This window comes from Elgaria multicarinata, chromosome 1 (genome assembly GCF_023053635.1).
Source record: "Elgaria multicarinata webbii isolate HBS135686 ecotype San Diego chromosome 1, rElgMul1.1.pri, whole genome shotgun sequence".
NCBI lineage: Eukaryota > Metazoa > Chordata > Lepidosauria > Squamata > Anguidae > Elgaria > Elgaria multicarinata.
The window spans coordinates 184,046,250-184,070,094 of record NC_086171.1 but is presented as its reverse complement, the minus strand read 5'-3'; the positions used below and the strand labels follow the sequence as shown (position 1 = coordinate 184,070,094).

Sequence of the window (23,845 nt, the reverse complement as noted above, 5' to 3'; positions counted from 1 at the left end):
ATCCAAAGCTTTGCTCTGCTGTGAAGGTCACAATGTGCCCTTATTCAAGACCAAGTGTCTCCCCCCTTTTGCGGGGGTGGGAATAAACCTAACCTATCTAGCAGCTCTGTTGTGGGGTTTGTATATTGCCCTGAGCTCCTTGAGGAAGGGTTAGATTCAAAGGAGGATCACCATTTCGCAAACACAGAACTGAAAGTGGCTGAGGTTGAATGTGACCGTTCTGGCAGTTCATAGCTGGGCAAGAATTAGAACCCAGGTTTCCCTGGTCTTATACATTATTCACAACACAAGACAGTCTTTCCTACTACTGCCAAGTATTGATACTATGTCACTATGCAGATGCCCACTGACCACGATGCAATGAGTCTGTAGAGTTGAATCATTTTATCCCTGATACTGGATTTTGTTCCTGTACTGCCACTGCTGCTGTTGTAAATTGTTTTTAATTTGTATTTTATTATATTACTTGTATTATATTGTGCAAGCTACCAATTTTTTGAAGGGTGGAGTATATATTCCTAACACAAAACAATGGGAATAATAATAAATCCTATATATGAATAATGAATTCATTCTCCAAGTATGGATCTTTAGTTAGACAAAATAGCACCACCCATGCACAAGGTATCAGCAGGCTGGAAGGAATCACAAGGTTTGCTTAAGTACAAAAGAATTAACAAAACATTAAAGGGCAAAGGGAGGGTCCATAAAACCGTCCAATGAGATGAAGCATGCTTGCTGGCCATGGAATGCTGAGTGACTGTTGGCTGGGGTGGGGGGAAGGTGGGCAGAATGGAGTGGGGTATCCCTGAACAGGTATGGCAGGCTGAGGGTGGGGGCAGGTCAAAATTCTAAACAGGAACTCTTTATACTATAACATTTTGTTGCAGGTTCCTCTTGAAAACAACCTTAAGAAAGATTACAATTGTATACTAAAACCAACCAAGAGTCTTGCGGCACCATAAGGACTAACCAATTCATTCTGGCATAAGCTTTTGTGGCTACTGTACATGTCAATGCAAGAAAAAGGGCCCAATCCTATGCATGTTTAGACAGAAAAAAAGCCCTACAGTTCTCAGCATGGCTGGCTGAAAGAATGATGGGTGTTGTAGGACTTTCCCCCCTCCTTTCTCAATGTGCATATGTTTGCCCCTTAAATGTGTTTGTCTTTGAGGCAGTGGTGGGCAAACTTCACCCTCCAGGTGTTTTGGCCTACACAGCTCTCATGATCTCTCACCGCTGGCTAAGGTTGATGGGAGTTGTAGGCCAAAACAGCTGCAGGGCCACAAGTTGCCCACCCCTGCTTTAAGGTGCCAGAAGATTCTTTATTGTTTTGGGGGAAGAGAGAAATACAGGTACCCTCTGGAAAGTCCAGAGTAATGTCAGTCAATGCAGGGCGGCTTCCGACTTAACATGTTTAGGATATGGCTGCGCAGATAGAATGGCAATAAGTCTTGGGTCTTTAATCTTGAAATTTAGGCAGGCCTCGCTCCAGTGTCTGAGTTGCAGGGGGAAAGAAGTGTTGGTGACCAAGTATCCAAGGTATCCAAGTATCCAACTCTAACCCCGAAATAGTTCAACCCCTTGGATAGCTCCTTTAGAGTTCTGGCTGGTTCTGGCTGAAACCCAGACTGGATTCACAGCCCCACCGAAATCGGAGTCACCAGCCTCCACTGGTTGACCCCAAGCGGGCATCCAAGACTCTCTGCGCATCTCCACCGACGGACTCCGGCAGGCTGCGTTGTACGGTCCCCGCCACCAGTCTGCGCTGCCGGGACAGCAAGAGCAACGCCGTTTCCCGCATGGCCCTCTTCTCTCCCCGTAGTGCGCTCCGGTCACGTGCTGAGAGTCGCGTGGCTAGAGGGCGACGCCATTGGTCGGGCCGTGGGGCCGGCGCTCACGTGGGCGTGCGGGTGTCTTCCCGGCCGTGACCGCGGGGCGCGCTGAGCTTGGGGCCTGGTTGGGGGGACGATGAGCGGCGGCCGGCGGAAGGAGGAGCCGACGTCGCACCCGCACTCGCAGCAGCACCTGGTGGCCAACGGCGGGGGCGGAGTGTTGCGGGGCTCGCTCTGGAGCAAAGCATTGCGGAGTGACGCCGCCTGGGAAGACAAGGTGAGGCCTAGGCCGGACCGCGGTGGCGGCGGCGGCGCGGCCTTGCGCTGTCAGGCTGGGGACTGGCTTGGCCCGAGCTCCAGGGATGGAAAACTGACCAATAGAATCGCTAGGGTAGAAAAGGTGTAAAATCAACCTGAGGGCTTAATTCGGCCAGCCCTCCAGAGGTGTTGGACTTCAACTCCCACAATCCCCCAGCCATCTGGGGGATTGTGGGAGTTGTAGTCCAGTACCTCTGGAGGGAGTCAGATTGGGGACGGCTGGGCTAGATTGTAAGCAAAGCAAATAGGGAGAGAAGGAATAAACGCTGGTTCACGATTGAAGCGGCGGAGACTGTTTAGTCGCAAGGTAAAACGTAGTAGGAGGTTGCATACATGCAAATTGGGCTCTTGAAGGTGCTGGGATGATTTCGGGTTGCAAATTGGGCTCTTGAAGGTGCTGGGATGATTTCGGGTTGCACCTGGGACTGTCCCTAAGGCTACTGAGTTGAAGAAACAAGCAATGGTTGAGCCCACATTTTTTGGAAAATGTATAATCCAGCTGTTATCTAGACTTGTCTCTAGGGCACATATGTTCCTTGATAAGTGGAAAACAAAGCTGGAGATAATTTTAGATGGTGTACTGGGTTTTTAAAGAGTCAACAGGAGTCAAATTCTCAAGTTGCTGACGAAATGTACCCTCAGAAAATACAACCCCAGCTTCAGGTGGTATAAAATGCTCTTGTTTTATTGTAGGATCCCACAGTTGATTATTGTTGGCTACATTAGCGCAAAGATTGGGTCTTAAGTCCTGGCTCCACCGGGGCCTCATTGGGAGATCTTTGGCAAACTACTTTGTGGTCAGTAAGTTTGACAAATTAATAGAATACTTGGGAGCAAGATCCAGTGAATACAGTGGGGCTTTCTTTCAAATGAAAAAAAATAGAGATGGGCTGCACCAACATATTATGGTTAGTAGCACCATAATATGATTAATGTTCAGATTAGAACATACGATTCTGACACACACACACAGACACTCCCCGCTGAAGAAGCAAGATGCCTGGTGGAATAACCTGGCTAAGGTTTGGCCATTGATGGATCATGTTGACTTTTTATCCCAGTTGACAGGCTTATTTTCCCAGCAGTGTAGCTCATATGGCCAGATGGGCTTTTTAAAAGTTCATCATGGAACAAAACAAAGGGCAGTAGCCTAGTGGTCCCCAAAGCAATAGGAAATTAGTGGAAACACTTGCTTCTGGAACGGCACAGGTCAGTGGAGCTAACAGAAGATAGCTCTCAGAAGACAGATCCACTAGCCTGTCTCATTGTGGAAGTGTGCACTTGCTAGTTCCTTGTGGTTGTGCTCACAGAACTAGCGGAGGCACAGAGGTAGTATTAGGTACTGCCCAAACTATAAAATAGCACACAGTTGATTTAGGCAAACTGACAGCAATTAACATTTGCAGCACTTGTCTTAGTGATTCAGTTCAGATCTTACTGTTTACTTGAGAAGTATATTTGGTTTGTTTATTCTAAATTAGAATATGGTCTCTTTTATGATATAGTCTAATTGTAGGTACGGGGGAGATTCGGACATCAACGCCTTATTCTACAGATTACCTTATTTTATGGAGCCACTTTCTCTATTAGGGAATAGAACTTCCCTTTTGCTAACATGGGCTAGATGCTTGTTTTGGGTCTGAAAGAGTTATCTTTAAAACATAACAATCCTGTGGTAAAAGGTGCAACTTCTCCCCAGCTTTTCATTGCAAGTGGAAATTCCCTCCTCCCTGTCAATAATTGTAAGTAATGGTGTGTTGGGGTGAGGAGGTTGTCTTGTATTGAAACAGATATGAATACATGTGTGGATTGCAATAAAAACTTCTTCCCATTTCATACTTGCTTATTAAAGTAGAGTACCTAGTCTTTGCTAGGGAAACACAAAAGAAATGCTTTAAGCTTTGCACGGGCAACTGAAGGCAGCGGGGGATGGGGGGATAGGTATAAAGTTTATATCATCTGTGCCTGATCCCTGCCTGAAGGAAAAAGTATTAAGGCTGCAATCCTCTACCCACTTACCCGAGAGCAAGCCCCAATGAACTCCATAGGACTTACCTCTGAGTAGGCATGCATGAAATTGTGCTGTAAGATTGGGGGTGGGGATACTTCATATAGATCTGGAGTGGGCAACTTGTGGCCCTCCAGATGTTTGGCCTACAGCTTCCATCATCCTTCACCATTGACTATGCTGGCTAGGGTTGATGGGAATTGTAGGCCAAAACATTTGGAGGGCCACAAGTTGCCTGGAGATGATGCCTTGATGGTGCATTCATTTTATGTGACCGTAGAACTGAAAAGGCAGAGTTCCCCTATTATCTGCATTTCATCTGGACCAGACTGTTCTTCATCAAGCTGTGTATTAGCATTATCCTGTGTTAATAGTATACCCTTTATCTGAACTTCTGGTTATTCGAATAATTGCAGTCAGGAAACATATAAGCTACTTGATCAACCCAGATGTTTAACTGTGAAAGCCAGCATGATATAGTGGGAAGTGTTGGACTTGGATAGCAGAATCCAAGCTTCAAATCCCACTTGATCATAAAACTGACTGAGTGGCATACTTTGGCTCAGTCATGTTCTCTCTCAGCTTAACCTACCTCATAGGGTTGTTGTAAAGCTAAAATCACTACATGAAGCTCCTTAAAATACCAGTAGAATACAGTTTCAGAAACCAAAAATATTTGGATGTCACAAAGCATTTAAATGTGTGTCTGCTACTCTGAGCAAGCTAGCACTTTGAAATATATTTCAAATTTAGATAACAGTAGTTTATTTATTTATTATTTATTTAGAGTATTTTTATCCCGCACCTCAGCCAAAAGGCTCTCAGAGCAGCTTAGAATTTATCAATAAAGAAGACAGTCCCTACCCTCAGGCTTACATTCTAAAAAAGACATGACACACAAGGAAAAGTGGATGGGGAGGGAAGAGGGAATTCAGTTGTGATTCAGTCCCTGCTGCTTCTCTCAGGTATCTCAGTTGAGTATGTCTGAAGCCTTCTTCTCAAATGCTTGTATAATCCTTTTGAACAAGCCTTCAAAAGGATTATACAAACAACACCCTAATCCTTTTGGTGTTGTTCCCTGCCTCGATCCAGAGGGAGAGGCGGGTAATAAATAAATAAATTTGTTGTTGTTATTATTTATTTATTTATTTGGTTTGAGGTATTTTCAAAGGCCAGACTTGTTTTTATCACATGTGGCATTCTCCCAGATATGTTCTTTATGAATAATGGGGTCCAAATAAACTTCTGTTTTATTCTTTGTAGGATGAATTTCTAGATGTCATTTACTGGTTCCGGCAGATCATTGCTGTTATCTTGGGAGTGATCTGGGGCATTGTTCCACTGAAGGGATTTGTGGGCATAGCAATGTAAGTTTTTATTTCTTCTTGCTTTGTTGAAAAAATGATGTAGGTTGAAGTTGAAACAGTTGAGATTAAATGGACATGCACCCCCTATATATCTTGCATTATAAGTTGTTGTGAGCTAGTAACTCCCAAAAAGAGAGCCTACAATGGTCTCACTGTACAATGTATACAAAAGATAGATATAATTTCTTCCTTTCAGTGCAGAGGGAACAAAAGGATACCAAAATCATACACTAAAAATTCTAGAGCTGAATAACTATAGTGGTTGTTTGCTATTTAACAAAAATAGTGGTTGCAATACTTTATGCTCAGTGAATGTTCGTTAACAAAACCCTGTCACTCAGAGGCTTAAAAATAGTTGCCTAGGAACTTGAAAAGTTTCCATTCTATATGTAGCTGATACCTAAAATGGTAGATTTGGTTACAAAGGTATAGTGGTATCTAAGAGCTTGCATTGCTTTTTCCAGCTTTGATGAGAGCTAATAAAAGAAGCATAGGATACTAATTGCAATTAATAAACAAAAAGCCATGGCAGCTTGTGAAGGAAAACAAAATCTGAACTATTAAATACCTGTTTTTGGACAGTCTTCTAGCAGTTAACATATTAATTTATGATGTCACTGTGGTGGTGGTGAGGAAGCCTCCCAACTATCAAAAACCTGCTGTGTGGCGAGACTTCATAACTTGAGTTGAATGATGAATAGTGGGAAGTCACACTGGAAAACTTTTTGTTGGTGTTCAGGTCAATACTTTTTTAAAAATAATGTTTGTACCTTGTTAAATAGTTATTTGTCTAAAGTATCGTGTATTCATAGGCAGTCCTGCCATGAGGAAAGATAAGAGTATCCATCTAGTCAGTGGGTTTGGGGTGGCAGAGTAGAAGAAATTGATCTGATCCATAGGCCTCATTTCACTAGGACATTGTCATGTAAATACCCCATTAAAATAAACGGGAACTGCACAGGATCTCTTCTCAAACATCCCAGAGTGCAGGACACGGAATAGTGGGCTCAAGTTACAGGAAGCCAGATTCTGCCCAGACATCAGGAAAAACTTCCTGACTGTTAGAGCAGTACGACAATGGAACTAATGACCTACGGAGGTCGTGGGCTCCCCCGCATTAGAGGCCTTCAAGAGGCAACTGGACAACCATCTGTCAGGGATGCTTTAAGGTGGATTCCTGCATTGAGTGGGGGGTTGGACTCGATAGCCTTATAGGCCCCTTCCAACTCTACTACCCTATTTCTTCGATTCTAAGACTCACTTTTTTTCCAATATAAACATCTCTAAAAATAGGGTGCGTCTTAGAATCGCGGGTGTGTCTTAGGTTTTTTTTTCTGTTGTTGGTACTGAAATTAGTGTGCTTCTTACAATCGATGGCGTCTTACAATTGAAGAAATACGGTATTCTGTGATTCTAGAGCATCTTCTGTTAATTTTGTGGCTGGCATATTTGATGTGTTCACAATGTAAATTGAATTATGATTTCCAATATCTTTTCTTCCTCTCCACAGATTCTGCCTCATAAATGCCGGAGTCTTGTACCTCTATTTTAGTAGCTTTCAGCAAATAGATGAAGAGGAGTATGGTGGAACATGGGAACTAACAAAGGAAGGGTTCATGACATCTTTTGCATTGTTTCTGGTAATCTATGCTATTTATTTGTTGAATGCTGGCACTCAACAAGAGGGAGAAATCACCCCGATACATCTAAAAAACCTTTAACTATAGAGGGAAAGGAAATCAAGTGGAAGACAGGAACAAAAAATGAAAGTGACATAAGATTGCAAGCAGCGAATGGTGTAGACATTGCCTAGCTAAAAGAGGTGAATGTATAGATTTTAGAAAAAGTGTACCTGAGCAAACTTTGCTTTGCACAGTGGTACTTTCCTTTCCCATGTGAACCCCAGAAATCTGTTCCAGAGGGTGTCCTATCCCTCTGGAGCAGACTGGGGGAGGCACAGTGGGAGGTAGAATCCATTCTGCTGATAGATGCTGTTGTACTGGCAGACAGACAGACGCTATTGCATTCGTCCAAGAGTAATAATAGTGAGGCCTTTCATGGCCTGTACCATTTCATGCTGAAGGAGTGGGGTGATGATGGTGTTTGAATGTTCCCTATAAACAAAAAATCCACCCCAAACCCAACACCTCCCTATATGTAGCAGACAGCCTAGTCTTTTCCCTGGTGTTATTTTCTAAGTGCATGGAATTTTGTTTCATGGGAAACATTAAAAATGCTCTCCTTGACTTGCAGTCCAAAATACTATAGGGCTAGAAAAGCTTTGTTACCCGATTCTAGTGAATGTACAAACTAGCCCAAATATTGGTGGTAAGAGAAGACAAACTAAAGGTTTCATCAGTTGTTATTTAAGCAGAAGATTAGTCCACACTGTTGCAGAGCTTCTGGATTAGTAACAAAAAATTTAAATACAACATTTTACCTTTTATATATAAAACAGCCACTTCCCAGATAGTTTCATCTCTGTCATAGTCCCAAGTTATCTTATGTAGTGTATGTTGCCGAAACATAAGGCAAATATAGGGGGAGTTGTCCCACACTTCTTCACCACTACTGCAAACAATGAGGTTTCTAACAGACTATTCTTAAAATTTCTTCCTTGCCATGGATTGGAATAGTGCCTTATTTAAAAAGAGTAAAGAAAAATACTTCACTCTTGAGGCTTAGTGGATGGTATAGATATAACAACCCAAAGCGTTATAGATCCTTTGCTGATGTCTTGTTTGTATTCCCTTTCAGGTTGTCTGGATAATCTTCTACACTGCCATCCATTATGATTGAAATACTCAGCCAAATCACTTGTCTTAATAGAGTGAAGAACACTCTAAGGAACAGCCTTTGGACTGGGGGGAGATAAAAATGCCAGCTTTTATACTCGTGGTCCAAGGAGATGGGACAAGCCTCATGGCTTTTGAGAGGAGAAGTTGAGTCTGTCTTGATTATTTAAAAAAAAATGTTGCTTTTCCAGAACTTAAAAAAAAAGCCATCAGTGTTTTGCAAACGTACAAGACTGTTCAACCTTTCAACCCTCTCTGTGACTTTATCCAGTACGGCGATGACAAATCTCTATATCCTAAAAGGGTGTCCCTATAAATTAATTTGTGCCCATTACTTTGTCCTCTCTGAATAAGATCTATTCAAATTGTGACGTCTTCCATTTGTTAAACGTAAGTTTTAAAGCAGTAGCCATCATGAGGCTTTTGGCAGGAGGAGAACTTTACAGAATTGATTATACAGCATAGATTTTGATGGTTGTCTTGGCTTTGTTTTAAGAAAATTAAAGATCTGATTTAATTGATTGTATTAAGTATTAATGTCTTTAACTGATTCATTGAGGATTTCTTAAATTTTGGTTGCTTGGCAATGTTATAAGCATAATCTTCAGATTGTTTCCTAAATTTTGGGATTTTAACTCTTTACTGAGTAGTGCTGGGCATATTTGGCTTGATTGTTGAACTTTTAGAAACAGTCACCATGGTTAAAGAACACCTTAATGGTTCAGTTAGCCAACTTCAGTTCTCAGAGCCTACCTCAGAGTTCAATAGTCTAAATGCACAAAATAATTCAAGACATATTTCAGAACTCAATTACTTTGGGATCTTTATAATTTTTAAAGTTCAAACACAACACAGAATAGTTAAGGCAGCTAATGTCTTGTACGTGAAACTAACTCTTTCAGGTTGGGTGTAATCTGACCTGAGTGTCAGTTCTAATCTTTGTGATTCTTAAATAACAGTATCAAAGATAATAATGACATTGACTGTACACTAGTTTAGGGTACTTATGATTCTTAACTATAGATATTATCTAAATCCATTTTTAAAGTATGCATTACTATCTACATGAGTATCTTTAGGAAGTGGACTCTTTTTGGAATAGATCTTTCTGTTCTAATCTTAATCTAAGGCTGTAATCCTATACATGTTTACCTGGGCATAAGTTCTATTGAAATCCATGGGACTTATTTCCCAGTGCATAGGATTGCACTGTCAAGTTGAATGGGCGGGAAGAGTAGCTTTGCACTAAGACTGCCTTATGGTGAGAAACTAACTTGAGTCTTAACACACAGTGGATGAATTCCTAATTCTTCTTGGTCTTCTTTAAGCCCCAATTTTTGCATACTTGACTCCACAAGATAGCTTTCTATATTCTTTTGTTCAACACTGAGCAATTGCTCAGTTCTAACATCAGAGAATAATTCTGTTGAAATTCTGTTGTAGATGCTGAGGGCCATAGCAGGCACTGCTCTTACAGGTCTTTTCCAACCTGCTGAATCTGCTCTTCTGGTGTGTGGATTAGCCTTACATATTCCCCATATCAATTGGAAGCAGTCATTTTTCTCCTGTGAAACTTGATCTCTGCTGGGTTTAAGTTGCATTTCTTAATCAGCATCTGATTTTGTTTACTTAAAGCTTCAGTCACCCATCAAATAAAATAAATCATTTTATACATGAAGCTCTCTAATAAATATATCATTAAGAAGCTGATTGGGTGCTTTTCATTTGTACTTGCATTTTCTTATTTCTGACAGTGGTATTAAAACTTTGTGACTGACTTGTCCTTTAATATTCGCTAAATAGATCTTTGCCATCAAAAAGGATGGCTAGAACTAGCATTTGTTTAAGAGATCTGACCAGCACCAGAGGCCAAGGGAAGAAGGTGCCTGCCACCAGTTTGTCAGCCATTGAAGAAATCCAGAAGATGGCCATGTTGTGGCTTTGCCCAGGAGATTAGCATTCAAAGCAGTGGCTTGGTATTACTCAGACCAATGCCATTAACTTTGAGGTAAAGTGTTTTGGAAGTCTATAGCTCTTGGCCAGCCAGGATTTGTGCATCTATCTTCCATAGGAAGATTGTGGTTTTTGGGAGCTTTTAAAGTCTCCCTCCAGTATAGAGAGAGTTCGGTTTCTGATGTGATATTTGTAAAAGCTGTGTTTCAGACCTTGGTACATGAATGTGTAAGCATTGCAGAAGAATCTTCTGGAAAATTTGTCCATCTGTTTGGTATCCACAGCAGCAAATTCCTCTGGTACCATAGCCAAATAGTGTCCAATTTTAGGGCAGGCCTTGACCACAGGCATTTTGGTTCATTTCTCATCCTCTAAGGAAACAAAGGATCAGTTTAAACGGACCAGGCATCCTGGTCCCAAGTTGTTTAGGGCTTTGCTTATGGCTAGATAGTGCTATCTGGCTTTGACCTGTGGCTTGCGAAGGAATGATGGTGTCAGAATAAGCTAATGTCCATCTTATGTTGAGATCCTCAATTTAAGAAGTTAAGTATCTGTGCATCAGGCTAGGCTAACAAACAGCCATCTACTATGGGACAATGTAAGACTTACGCTCACCACTTTGAGGAAGTGAGACAAGTTCCCTGATTATCAATAGTTTGGAAGCAATTAATTGGATTTAAAGTAGAAATAAAAAAACACCCAGTTAAATTAATGCTCAGCATGGTTTTTTTTTTAAAGTAAGAACCCCCACCCAACACACAGATATCTGCGAAAATCAGAAAGAGACTTAGCTAAGTAGCTGAAGATGTGCTTCCATCCCCTTAACATTGGACATACAATACTTTGATGGCAGTGGAGTGCTGGATTGGCACCCTGTCCAAGGATTCTCAACACTTCTCAAGCATTCAGAATGGACTGTTCTTGGCTAGAGGGCTATGGGTCACAATCACATATGGGTTTTTATTTTATTTTTACTACTGCCCATCTATTGAAACAGTTGAAAGACTACTACTCCAAGGCTGGGTTTGGTCTTTGTCAATCAGATTATGTTTCTACAGATATGACAGCACTCTTCAAGTACTTGAAAGGTCACACAGAGGAGGCCTAGGATCTCTTCTTGACCATCCCAGAGTGCAGGATACGGAATAATGGGCTCAAGTTAGAGGAAGCCAGATTCCGGCTGGACATCAGGAAAACCTTCCTGACTGTTAGAGGAGTAAGATAATAGAACCAATTACCTAGGGAAGTCGTGGGCTCTCCCACACTAGAGGCCTTCAAGAGGCAGCTGGACAGCCATCTGTCAGGAATGCTTTAAGATGGATTCCTGCATTGAGCAGGGGGTTGGACTCCATGGCCTTATAGGCCCCTTCCAACTCAACTATTCTATGATTCAATGTTTTAGTAGGGCTTTGGGAGTGATTGCCCCCGAAGCCAATGAGAGAACCTCTGTACCAGCATTAGACCTTGGATTGTACAGAGACAAATATAGTCTGTGCTAGTCTCCCTATTGTTCCTTTCTTCTTGCAGGGAGGAACTGAGGGAACTGGCATGGGCTAAACTTGGCATATCTTGTTTATATGGCTCAAGTACTGCCCTGAGTACATCCTGACTCTCAAAACACCCCACAGCGATCATATCCTCTTAGTTTATTCTGAAAATTGCATGTTTTGTGAATCCCCCCTCCTTGCATTCACCTTTGTAGGCTCTTTCTTGTGTCATTATTTTAAAGGGTCCTCTTATTACATTGGGGCAAAAGAGCTGTGAGAACATGGCAATAATTATGCTTATTGCCATGATGCAACAGTGCTGAAACGAGAGCCGTGTAATGACAGAAGTGAAATTAGGGAGAAATAAGAGCCAATAGAAAGGGAAAGAACCTTTGGGAACAAATTTTGAAATAATACTGTTTCTTCAGTAGCTAATTGCTCTGGTTTTTATAATAACCCTCAGAAACCACACCCAAGATACTTTCTTATGTAATGTGCCAGCCATGCTGTCGAAGAACAGCCGGGACTGTCTAGAAGGGCTGTATCTAACAAAAGCCACATAATGGCTGCTCTCAATGGATAGAACTGCGAACAGGTCCAATGTGTGCTGCTTCGTGGAGGGCTTGCCGAATTTCAGTTCCCTGCCAGGATGCTTTAATCTGGTCTGATGAGTGCATGGCTGGTTGAAAGAAACATAACCATCTGTCATGAAATCCACGGTATTTTCCATTCGTCAATTATAACCTCTGCCTGGGTGATTGTAATGCATTATACTTGGAGCTACCTCTGAAGATGGCCTTGAAACCTCAGTGCAAAATAGAGCAGCAAGGTTGCTTACCAGGACTCAACCATATTACTCTAGTGCTGCATCATCTGCATTGCTTGCCACTCAGTTTCCGTGCCCAATTCAGTGATGACTTCTAAAGCCCTATACAGCTTAGGACCAGTCTACACCCGAAGAAAGGTGTCTTCTTCCATGTGTTCCTGCTGGATTGAAAAGATCCTCTTCTCTGGGTACTGCTGCCCACAATGGTGAGATGGACCAGGGAAAGATCCTTCTCTGTAGTGGCCCCCGTCTGAGGAATGCCCTTCCCAGGGACTTCAGCCTGGTGGCTTCACCGTATATATTTTATGCCAGGTTAAGACCTTCCTCTTCCAGAAGGCATTTAATCTGTTGCTCTGATTATTAAAATTTAATGCTGGCTCTTTAATTTTTTAAAATGTTTTAATATTATAATGTTTTGATATTTCCATAGTTTTATTTATTGTTTTGTTTGTTATTTTATTGTTGTTGTACGGGGCTTTTATGATTGTAAACCACCCCCAGGGCTTCTATCAGTTGAGTGGTATGTAAACGTAATTAATATATTTCTTAAATGGTTAATATAATCCTGTTTTTATCTCCCTGTGACAATACTGTGCATCATGCTCATGGGTTTATCCACATAGTTCTAATTTGTGGGCACCAGATGGTTGCATTTCATCACTTCCGATCCATGCAGTCCATCTACGTGGGTTGCCTCAGGCTACTTTGGTCGTGGCAAGCCCCTGACAACCCAAATACAGACCCATTTGCACCATTGGTTTCTCACAATAACAGTACCTGGGGGTCTTTGCCCCAAAGGGGCTTGTTTTTGCCAGAGATATTTTGAATGCCTAGGACTCGGGGAATCTGGCCAGTCGGGACATCGTTTTTGGTTTCTCAGTAGGGCATCCTTCCCCAACCTGGTGCCCTTGAGATGTGCTGGACCAACTCCTATTATCACCAACCAGCCCAGCTGGTGGCCATGCTGACTAGGGATAATGGGCATTGTAGTCTAACACATCTAGACTGCACCAGGTTGGGGAAGGCTGTAATGGGGAGAATGAGTATTTTCCTAGCATGTAGTTTCCATGTTGCTGGTGAGTGTATAAGATATGCAGACTACAGAGTTCTGCAAGAAGGGCCTTCACCACCCACTAGAGCAGACTAGATTCATTTTAAAAAATGTGGCAACCCGTCAGCTGAGTGTGTACGAGGCTTTCACGAAGAATCGCTGTAAACCAGAGGTGAGCAGAATTTGGGCTTGTGGGTTCTATATTTTTTTCTTTTTACTAGAACCCCGAAGTTCACCAAACAGAGCTAGCTGCAAATTAGTGGAGGGGGAACACACACTGGAGTCAATTATACTCTGCACTCCATGAGCCAAACACTGAATACAAAAATGAATATATATCCAGCTTGCTAAAGATCAGGGATTCTAATTCAAAATCTTCACAGTGGCCAATTGAGCTGCACAAAGACCTGGGGGCTGCCTTCACAGTGCTGAGTTGGTGCTGCTCCACCACCAAACCCTGGGGTATCGCTGATGCGGGGTGGTGACAACTTATTTACACAGAGGGAGACAGCGCGGGCTTTCCGGCAGCAATTAGGCTGGCCGGGCCCTCCCCCGACTTCTGGCGACCAGTGAGAGGTCACCTTCTACCCAAGAATGCCCCCCACTGGTGCAGTGCCTGAGCAAGGACAGACAGGGAAGAGCTGTGCTGACCTCGCTCGGAGCCACCCCAGGGCTTCCAGAGCATATACACAGCCCCCTGATCAAAGACAATTAATGCTCCCATTTTACAGGTGAGGAACACTGAGGCTAAAAGAGAAACGATTAGCATAAGGCCAGCCATGGCAAAGATTCTTTTAAAACACACTTTTTATTCTCCATGCTATTCATAAACTGTTGGGAGTCAGAAGAAACCCTTGTTGATCTATTACAAATCACCCAAAAATCTACCAGTAGATCCTGGTTCGCCCTGTGCCTGCCTCTGCTGTAGAAGAATACAGACATCAACACATTGAGCAGGCCTTATACCTGGTAGCAACTCTGGCTGATGTCTTTACAGAGCCTTTTCCCCCTCCCAGTAATACTATTTCCCTCTTCAAGTCATCATTCCTTGCTCCTCCTTACCTTAGGAATGTTCCTGAGCAGCCTCATGAATTCTGGACGGCGATCCGGGTGGCACTACAAGCATCTGTGTGCTGTCTCCCCACGACACACAGCACACCTGAGGAGCTACAAGCAGATAACAAGTTTGTTAGGGTCTTTAGCAATGACAGGTTCAATGCATCATCGAGAGCAAATCTCTACCATAGGGCATGGCTAGACAGGGCGATATCCCGGTGATCACCCCGGGATCATCCCTGTGCATCCACATGATGCACAGGGCATCCCAGGAGCAGGGAGGGCAGATCCCTCCCTTGGCCTGGGATATTGCCCTACAGATCAATTCCGATATTTCCGCGGTCTCAGGATGATTCCGAGACTGCGGAACGTGTGGCCCACCGTCACTGGTATGTCCTGGCCCCTCGCAAGGAGCCGTGAACCGGGCACAGAGCTCCTCAGAAGCTCTGTGCCATCAGGGGTGGGGTGAAAGAAGGGCGCTCCTTTTCCTTTAAAAAAATATTCCAAATGGCGGCCGCGATGTCGCGCGACAATCTCGCAATCATAAAATCATGAAATTGTCGCCCTCCATCCCCCTCGTCTAGCCATGCCCTGCCCATAGTCTTCCCCAACTTTGTGCCCTCCAGATGTGTTAGGCCAGAGGTGCCAACCTTTTGGCCCCGAGGGTTGCATGTGATGCTGGTTTGGGGGGCACATATGTGTAAACACATACATGCTCACAGATACACACATACACAGGTGCATACAGACATCCAAGAGAACCTGATACAAGTACCCCTTTCTTTGCCACTAGCAGTGACCAGAAAAGAGCAACCTATATGAAAATCTCTGGGGGAGGGAGTGAAAAGCACAGGCAGCATGGAAATCATTAGTGGTGGGGAGGGAATTTGACAGTGGGAGGGTCAGGGCACACTTGAAGGCCTCAGAAAAGCCTTGGGGACCACTTGTAGTTATAGTCTGATATAATGGGAGGGCATCAGGAGGGGGAAGGATAATTTACCATAATTCCTTGCAGAACCAACATTTTAGTCTCTATCTTTGTTAGGGATCCATGAAAATCCCTTCTGAAATGCTATCCCCTGTATTATTAATTTTTATTTGCTTTATAACAATAGGATTGTAGAAAGTGCTCCTACCGAAACTATATTGTAACATTGATATAACACCGTGACTGTATGATGTGTCACAGAAGTGATACACCTGGAAGGTTTAATAAAGATGGGGCAAAAAACAAGGGGCTGACAATCCCTCATGAAGATAAATTAGGGGACAATCCCTTTGCTGAGGAGGAGCAGGTGAGATTGAGGCTAAACTAATTTGTAAAAGACTTAGGAAGCAATCCTAGGAGCCCCTAGTCAGTGTCTTGGGGGGGCGGCATAGGATAGTTCAAATTCCCAGATCCAGGATCAGTAACAGTGCTAGGAGTTGAAGGTGAGAATCAGAGCTCTATCCCCACTGCCCTTTGCAGCCAGCACAGAAAGAACTCTGCCAGCTGCCTTTCTTAGGTCCAGAACACAACCTTGGGGGGGGGGGGGGAAGGGGGCGTTTGGTGGGCAGGAAGGGGAGGAGACTGGAGAGACCAGGATATGAGCTATTCTGAGGCCTCTCCAGCTTCCTTCCCTCCCCTTGGAACCGGTTTTGCTAGATGGGCAAAGAAGCCCGTCTAGTGAAAATGCAGGGTGGGAAGATGGGGAAACAAAAATCGCCTCTGGTGCTCCTCCCACTGTGCGAAGGATGACTGTATGACTAATCCATAGCAAGCCTCCAGGCTCGGAGGCTTACGAGCGTTGCTGTAGGATTGCACCCTTAAACTGCAACCCTATAATTTCTGGGAGGATGTCCCAGATCGATTTCATCCTCCAAAGGCAGACAGAGAGGACTGACCTCAGAAGGGCAGATCCAACCTCAGAACTTCCCTCTGAACCTCTGCTGAAACATCCACAGCTGTTATCTCTCCATTGGAGCTCCAACATGGGGGGGGGGGCAGGGGAAGGCAGTGGATCAGAGGCAGGGTGTGGGCAAACTGAGGGAAGCTTTGGATCCACATCATCCAAAGACCTCATGGTCTCAAATATGGCCCCAGTAATGCACGTGGCCGTCTGAAGGGAGCCCCCATAAGATCTTTAAGTCCAGGGTCTAAAATTACTAGCTGCAGCACTGCTCATGTCAGATCACCAGAGACTCTCGCCTGCATCCCCATATGCTGTTAGCTTTCAGAGCTCAAAAACTCAATTCAACCCTCACTGCCTCTTTCTCTGTGTGTCTCAAAAACTAACTCAAGTTGCTCTTTTTATTTGTTTGTTTTCACAGAGACAGCTCTGGTTTACATCATCCTTAGATGGGGTGGGGTGAGAGAAAGGTATGCCTCAGTGGAGGCTGATGGCTCTGATGTCAGTGGGACAGTGAACTTCAAAACTGAGCAGAGTTCAGAGTCCTTCCCCACCCCCACCCCAATTCATTTTGGTTTAAACACCACCACCTCGGCCTTTCTTAATTTCAGTAGTATAATTTATGGAAGGGGTGGAGGGAGCAACTTTCTTAAACAGTTGGAGCCAGAAATCCTTGCTGATCTACTGCAAGTGATCCAGAGATCTACCACTAGATCCAAATCTGCCTTCTGACCACCCCAGTTCTAGAGCCCCACATTCTCACAGGGGCTTCCTATTATTTTCTTTAAGGGAAATATTCTACCCCAAACCAGTGTTCCACATTTAGAAGAGTAGTCCCTGTGTGCATGTACCTCCATGGGCATATGAGCTAAATAAACATGCAATTATTTTAATAGCAGTAGAGGCTGGTGGGTCCAATGTCAGTGGGGCAGTGAATCCACCCCACTGATATTGGAGCCATCCAACTCCGTTGTTTAACAACCATGGATTAGTCTAGCCAAAGCCTTTTCTTGGACATCTTGTAAAACCTTTTAATTGGACAGGCAATTAAGGCCTAGGACCAAGATGGTATGAGTCTGGGATTTTACCTTTAGACATTTTATTAGTTTAGCTGGCTTTAATTGGCTGTTACATGTGTATATATTGCAATCTATCTTGTTGCCTTTGAGATGGGTCAAGTTAGAAAATTTGAATAAAAAATTAGGTGGCTTCAGTGTCCAGGCGTGTTTTCTAACAGCATACGCTTGTACAACAGCTGTGGCCCTACCTGGAGAGGATGGACTTTGCTTCAATTATCCATGCACTAGTCATGTCCACGCTGGACTACTGTAATGCTCTGTATGAGGGGCTGCCTTTGAAGACGGTTTGGAAACTTCAGCTGGTGCAGAATGCGGCCACCCAAGTGTTGGTGGGGATGAGGCAATTTGATCACATCATGCCTGTAATACACCAGCTGCACTGGTTACCGGTGTGTTTCCAAGCCCAATTCAAAATGCTGTTTTTTTATTTTTAAAGTTCTAAAAGGTTTGGGCCCAGGTTACTTGACTGACTGCCTTCACCCATATCAGCCTGCCCGCACTTTAAGATCAGAAAGAGAGGCCCTTCTCATTTGCCCACCTGTGAGAGCACACTCCAAATACTCCCTATTATAATTTAGTTCTTTTTAGGTTGCACGTCCCTCTTCGTCATCACTGGAGCACACATCTACTCTGATATGCACATTCTGTACAGAAAACAGGTAACACACACCTTCCTTGTACATAGAAATCTAGTCAGGGAGAAAGGTTTAAGCCTACCTTTCTTCCATGTTAGATGACTTTTTATGCGCAGGGCAATGGAGGCTGGTGGCTCTGATGTCAGTGGGGTAGTGAATCCACTCCAGGTTTCAGTCAGAACTCTAAAGGAGCTATCAAAGTTGCTCCACATTGGAGCAACTAGCCTCCACTGGTGCAAGGATACCACTCGCCACCCCACCCCACCCCACCCCACCCCAACACACACACACACACACACACACACACACACACACACACACGAGCATTGAACTATGTAATACTCTCTCACCATCTCCACTGCCCCCAGCAGTTTATACCTGCCCCAGCAGGTATAATCCAGGAACATTTTTAACAACATAATCTGCTGGTTCTGAATACTACTCATTATCTTTTCTTCTTCTTTTTTTTAAAGTATCCCTTCAAATATTTTGGAGAGCCTCTCTGTTTCAGGGAGATTGGACAGTGTATTGTTGATGCTCAACCAGGGCTAGTTCATTTATAGCACCATGGCTATAGGCTACTTTTTTTATCATCTCAAAAGTTATCTCTGCATTTTGGGGGGGGGGACCCTAGCATGTCAGGGAGAAGGGTAGACAAGAACCTTTCTCCCGGACCTCTAGATTTCTATGTGAAGGGATGTGTGTATCTGAAAAGACTGTGAACTGAAGGCAAATAAGAACCTAGGAAGCTGCCTTATACTGAGTCAGACCATTGGTCCATCTAGCCCAGTATTGTCGACACTGACTGGCAGCAATGGCTCCCCAGGACTTTAGACAGGGCTCTTTCCTGTTCATCCCTGGAGATGCCAAGGGTTGAAGCTGGGACCTTCTGCATGCCAACCATGTGCTCTGCCAATGAGCAATGGGACCTCCCTGCTGCAGCAGCCTTGCTGAAACTACGTAGGTCTGGAACTGGTCATTGTTTGAATGGGAGTCTGCCTGGAAAACCTATGTCCATATCTTTTGAGTTCTAACACTATTCAGTCTTTTTCTCCATAACCAATTTTCTGTGGTAAGAGAAGAGATGGAAGAAGTAGTGGGAAAACACGGGAGGGTTATGAGTGGATGACGTTGTTGTCCGGATCCCCCATAAAATCCCATGAATGAACCAGAGCGATGGTGCCATAAAAATCTTGTCTGGAAGCATCTATATGTAATAGATAATGCTATTACATATAGATGCTATTAACTTTTGTAAACCGCCCAGAGAGCTTCGGCTATGGGGTGGTATATAAATGTAATAAATAAATAAATAAATAAAATTAAAAGTCATTTCTCCCCTCCTGTAGATATCTCTGGGGCTTGATTCAAACATTCAATCAGTGGCATGGTTGCTCCTCAGAAAAACAGCTGTGGGGATGGGGCTCCATGTGATTATAAGAATGTTTGAATCTACTTCCTACATGGGTCAGTCAGCTCACGTTTGGTAGTCATCATAACAGGACAACTGCTTCTTCCTTGGGGGCTGACAATACTGGTGCAGATAGTTCTGTGATATGTTTTAGATGGACACATGTGCAGTGCCAGGTCCAAAGGTGGTTTTTTTGGGGGGGGGGGGGAATTGAGCAAGAGCTCAAGCCAGGCAGCTCAGTGATGTATGTGGATCTCCGCAGGTGCTTGATGATACCGACCCATGGCCTTGTATACCTGGGAAGCAGATTTGAACCTTCCTGCAGCCATGTGGAGTACTCACCATGCAGTAGCCAGTTTGGATGGCCACCAAGCAACTGAAATTAACCTTTGCATCGGGCCTTTGAGCCCAACACCTCCTGTCTCACAAAAATCTCAAAGAAGAGCCTACACAGGTGACTATTTGAACAACACCTTCTGCCTGCATTGGCTGGAGTAAGATCACTGGACAGACAGCGTGATGGGGCTGAGCACCCTCTGGGATGCTCTGGATGAGCACCGAGCCATGGGGACCAGAAAGGAGGGAGGTCCCTGGGTTCCAGGCTCCGCCCCCGCGGCTCTCTACCGGCCAAGCGCCGCCACTGCACTCGCCTCCCTCCCCAGGCACCTGCTCCGCTCGCCCCTCGCCTGCCTCCTGCCGGGCCTCTTCGCTCAGTCACTTCCGGAGCAGGATCCGCGGCTGAGCGAGCGACCCAGCGAGCCTGACTGCCTGGCCGGGGAGGCGCGAGCAGGATGGCGGCGGCGGCGGCGGCGGCGGGAGCGGGAGGCGCCGCCTCGGCTGCAGGCGCTGCCGAGAAAGAGGCGAGCCAGCAGAGCAGCCTGGGCGCTTACTCGCCCGTGGACTACATGAGCATCACCAGCTTCCCCCGCTTGCCCGAGGAGGAGGCGGGCAGCGCCGCCGCCGCCGCCGCCGAGAGCTGCTTGCGCTCCAGGAAGGAGGAAGATGCGTTCCTGGCAGAGCAGGACACCGGTGAGAGCGGAAGCGGACGGACACCCCGCCTGCCTGCCTGCCTGGTCCCTGCATCCTCCATCCGCTCCTCCATCCAGCCACGACTCCATCCATGCGCCATCCGCCCGATCTCCCAGCCACCCTCGTGACTTCTAGCTTTTCGCCATCCGTCCGGCCCCCGGGCTTATCTCTCTCCCCCCACCCCCCCGCGCCCCAATGAGACGTTCCCCGCATCTCTCCTTCAGCCTCTTGCTCTTCGGATGCCCCCTCCTGCGTCATCCCCTCCTCCTCCGAAGCACCTGGCATGAGCCCAGGCTCCTTTCCGTGGTGCAGCCGCCCCTGCATCCCTCGCCACGGTACAGCTGGCCTCCCCCGCTGCCCCTCTCTCCTTCTCTCATTGTCCCAGCCGAGCCGTCCCCTCCTCGATCTGCCTCCCCACTTCTCTGCAGCCATCTTTTCCCGTTTGGCCTCATCTCCCTACCCACCCAGATCAGGCGGTGGTGCTGTGTGTGAGCATCTTTCTGACCATGTATCGTTTTGCTCCCTCCTCCTCCTCCTCCATCAGCCCTGCTGTTTCCTTTCAGATTTCTTTTCCATCCCCCTCTCTCCATCTCATTATACCTTCTCAGCTCCCTTGTACTACTTTCCCTCTATGGGGGCAATAAAATAAGCAACTATATTCCCTGCCACCACATCCCTCCAGCTCCTGCAGCTGACACACTAGGCCAACTATGTTTCCTTATGCTAAAACAATCTGCCCCATAGCTCATAATCTTCACCTTCTTTGAAAAGGTCTGAGGTTGTTTAAGAGCGCTTTTTAGGCCTTATGATTTTCCTTCCCCCCCCCCCATCCCCTGCCCTACTTGGGGGTGCCTGCATGAGCTGTCCCTAAATTTTATTTATTACATATTTATACTGCCCAAAAGCCATGGCTCTCTGGGCAGTTCATAATTAAAATAGTTAAAACTACTATATACAAAGTCAGAATTTGAAATGTTAAAAAAAAATTAAAAAAAAAGTCACATAAAACCGGGCAAAGTTATAATCCAGGGAAGGCTTGTCTAAAAAGATGTGTTTTCATGAGGCATTAAAAATATGTTATATTTTCCGCCACCCGGACAGCACGAGGGAAGGTTTTCCAGCGGGTGGGTGCCACTAGAGAGAAGGCCCACCGTTGAGGTTCTTCAGAATGCTGTTAAGCATTGTAGACATACCTTGGCCCCAGCGTCTCCAACATGATGCCAATGTGCCTTGTGACACCTCTCTTGGCACCTGCCAGACTCCATGTTCCTCCTGATTCTAATTTTATTTCTCAAGATTTAAAACATTAATTTGTTTAACTGGGAAGCTGGCATGCTGCAAAGCAAAGTGCTGCCCAACAGTGCCATCTTTATTTGGATTCCAAAGGGTGGTTTTGGGTTTTGGAACTCAGGACCCACCGCTGCCTTGGCATTAGATTCTTGGGCAAGTTACTTGTCTTTAAATCTCACCAGTTTGCCTTCTGAGAAAGGAGTGGTTTGTCTAGCTATGCCTGCTGTGGCAGCCATTTTATGAGTCTGCAAGTTCACCATGGCAGCCAATTTGTGACAGTGCCCACATTTTCAAAAGAGGTTGGGGACCCTTTCTGTCGCTCTATGCAGTTGTACAGCTGAACAAGTGAGGGTCTTATGTAGGAAGTACAAGTCACACGTGCCAGCCCCGTACTCCTCCAGCCCTGACTTCCTCATGTTGATCTGGAAAGTGTGACGAGGCCTGAACGTGCTTAGAGGCCTCCCCATGATTGGGAATCCTTACACAGGAAGGTTGAGGCTGAATAGGCTAGGGGCATGGGGTTGGCATGACCCTGTTCTCCCTACACATGCAAGCCCTATCTGCATAAAGCTATTGTGTGGGTATCCTTTTGTTCTCTAATGCCTGAAAACTAGGTGGAGATGGTTGGATAAGATGAAAGAGAGAAAGAGAAGCCAATGAGTACACGGAAATATATTAAGGGTAGGGTTTTCTATTGCTTTACTAGGTTTTGACAAGACTACCTTTGCATCAGATCCATACTGTAGAAGTCAGGCAAAATTTTGTAGAAATAGCAAAGACCTACACAACTCCCTAATTTCAGATTCCAGTTTATTGCAATGCGATTTTGCAGGAGCAGTGTGGAGAGTAGAGTTTTCAGTTGCTCAAATAGGCAATAAGCAAAACTTAAAAAGTGGTGCTCCTTCTTTCTCCCTGTCATCATTTTAACTCTCTGATCCACCCTGTGAAGCTGATTGGCAGCAGGTTTGGGACTGACAAAAAGGAAGACTTTTTTTCATGCAATGTGCAAGTAGTATGGAGTTTGCTGCCATCAGCCTGGATTGCTTCCCCCCCCCCCCCCCAAGGAGTAAGCAAACATGGAAGACAGCTCATCATAACTAAATAGAACCTTTGTATGTAAAGGCGGTATACTTGCAAATGACAGATACTGGGGATAAATCACAGGAAGGCAGGGAAGATCTGTATTTGGCCTGTACACTTAGTAACTAGTTTTTATGGATGCTCTGATCTTCCCCACATCAAGCCCTTGCTTGTTCAAGTAAATGAACTCTTGATTCATCCTATTCTGAGAAGCCCTCAGTTAGGACACAAGTTAGAGCGTTCACAAGACTGGGGCCATAGCTAGACCTAAGATTTATCCCTGGATCATCCAGGGGTCAAACCTGTTCATCTAGGTGACACACAGGGGATCCAGTGCTCAGGCAGGGACGAACCCTAGATGATCCCAGGATAAACTTTAGGTCTAGCTGTGCACTAATTCAGCAGATTTGAAAAAGCCAACTTGTATTGATGTCAGACTGTAAGCACATGCCACCAAAACATACTGACCTGGTTTGAAAGATACGCACTGGAGCCAATCAGGGGTTGTTGTGTCATGTGAACCCAGCTGTTGGGGGTTATGAAAGGGTTAACAAGCCAAGGTTGTTTAACTCTAGCATAATCCCCAATGGCTGGGTTCCGACGACACGACAATCCCCCAATTGGGGGTTGGGTATTCAAAATGGTGGCCAGTCTGCACTACGGCTCATCAGGGGTTAAATAACCCATAATAGTCTGTTGTGTTGTGTGAGCCAGCCCACTGTCTCTTTATATGTTG

General features: G+C 44.9%; 3 protein-coding genes across 3 annotated transcripts in view; 2 read left to right on the top strand and 1 right to left on the bottom strand.

The window, feature by feature from the left end:
* DYNLRB1 (dynein light chain roadblock-type 1) overlaps nt 1-23,845 on the bottom strand; it is a 545,722-nt gene that overhangs the window by 155,523 nt on the left and 366,354 nt on the right. The gene's annotated exons all lie outside the window — the stretch shown is intronic.
* RAB5IF (RAB5 interacting factor) lies at nt 1,893-10,033 on the top strand. Its single transcript, XM_063145192.1, has 4 exons — nt 1,893-2,112; nt 5,425-5,528; nt 7,039-7,168; nt 8,286-10,033. The coding sequence occupies exons 1-4, from the start codon at nt 1,972-1,974 to the stop codon at nt 8,325-8,327; spliced, it is 417 nt and encodes a 138-aa protein (XP_063001262.1). The 5' UTR covers nt 1,893-1,971; the 3' UTR covers nt 8,328-10,033.
* The window catches only part of GGT7 (gamma-glutamyltransferase 7), a 36,547-nt gene continuing 33,120 nt past the window's right edge, over nt 20,419-23,845 (top strand). Inside the window, exon 1 of the mRNA XM_063119974.1 lies at nt 20,419-20,739. Within this exon, the coding sequence (XP_062976044.1) occupies nt 20,502-20,739 (238 nt within the window). The 5' untranslated portion in view covers nt 20,419-20,501. The remainder of the gene's footprint in view (nt 20,740-23,845) is intronic.

What these genes read in the sequence shown, in the direction of transcription:
- RAB5IF (XM_063145192.1), top strand. Translation starts at nt 1,972, where the DNA reads ATGAGCGGCGGCCGGCGGAAGGAGGAGCCGACGTCGCACCCGCACTCG. An exon ending in ACGCCGCCTGGGAAGACAAG is followed by an intron (nt 2,113 to 5,424) that starts GTGAGGCCTAGG and finishes TATTCTTTGTAG; the next exon opens with GATGAATTTCTAGATGTCAT. An exon ending in CATCTTTTGCATTGTTTCTG is followed by an intron (nt 7,169 to 8,285) that starts GTAATCTATGCT and finishes ATTCCCTTTCAG; the next exon opens with GTTGTCTGGATAATCTTCTA.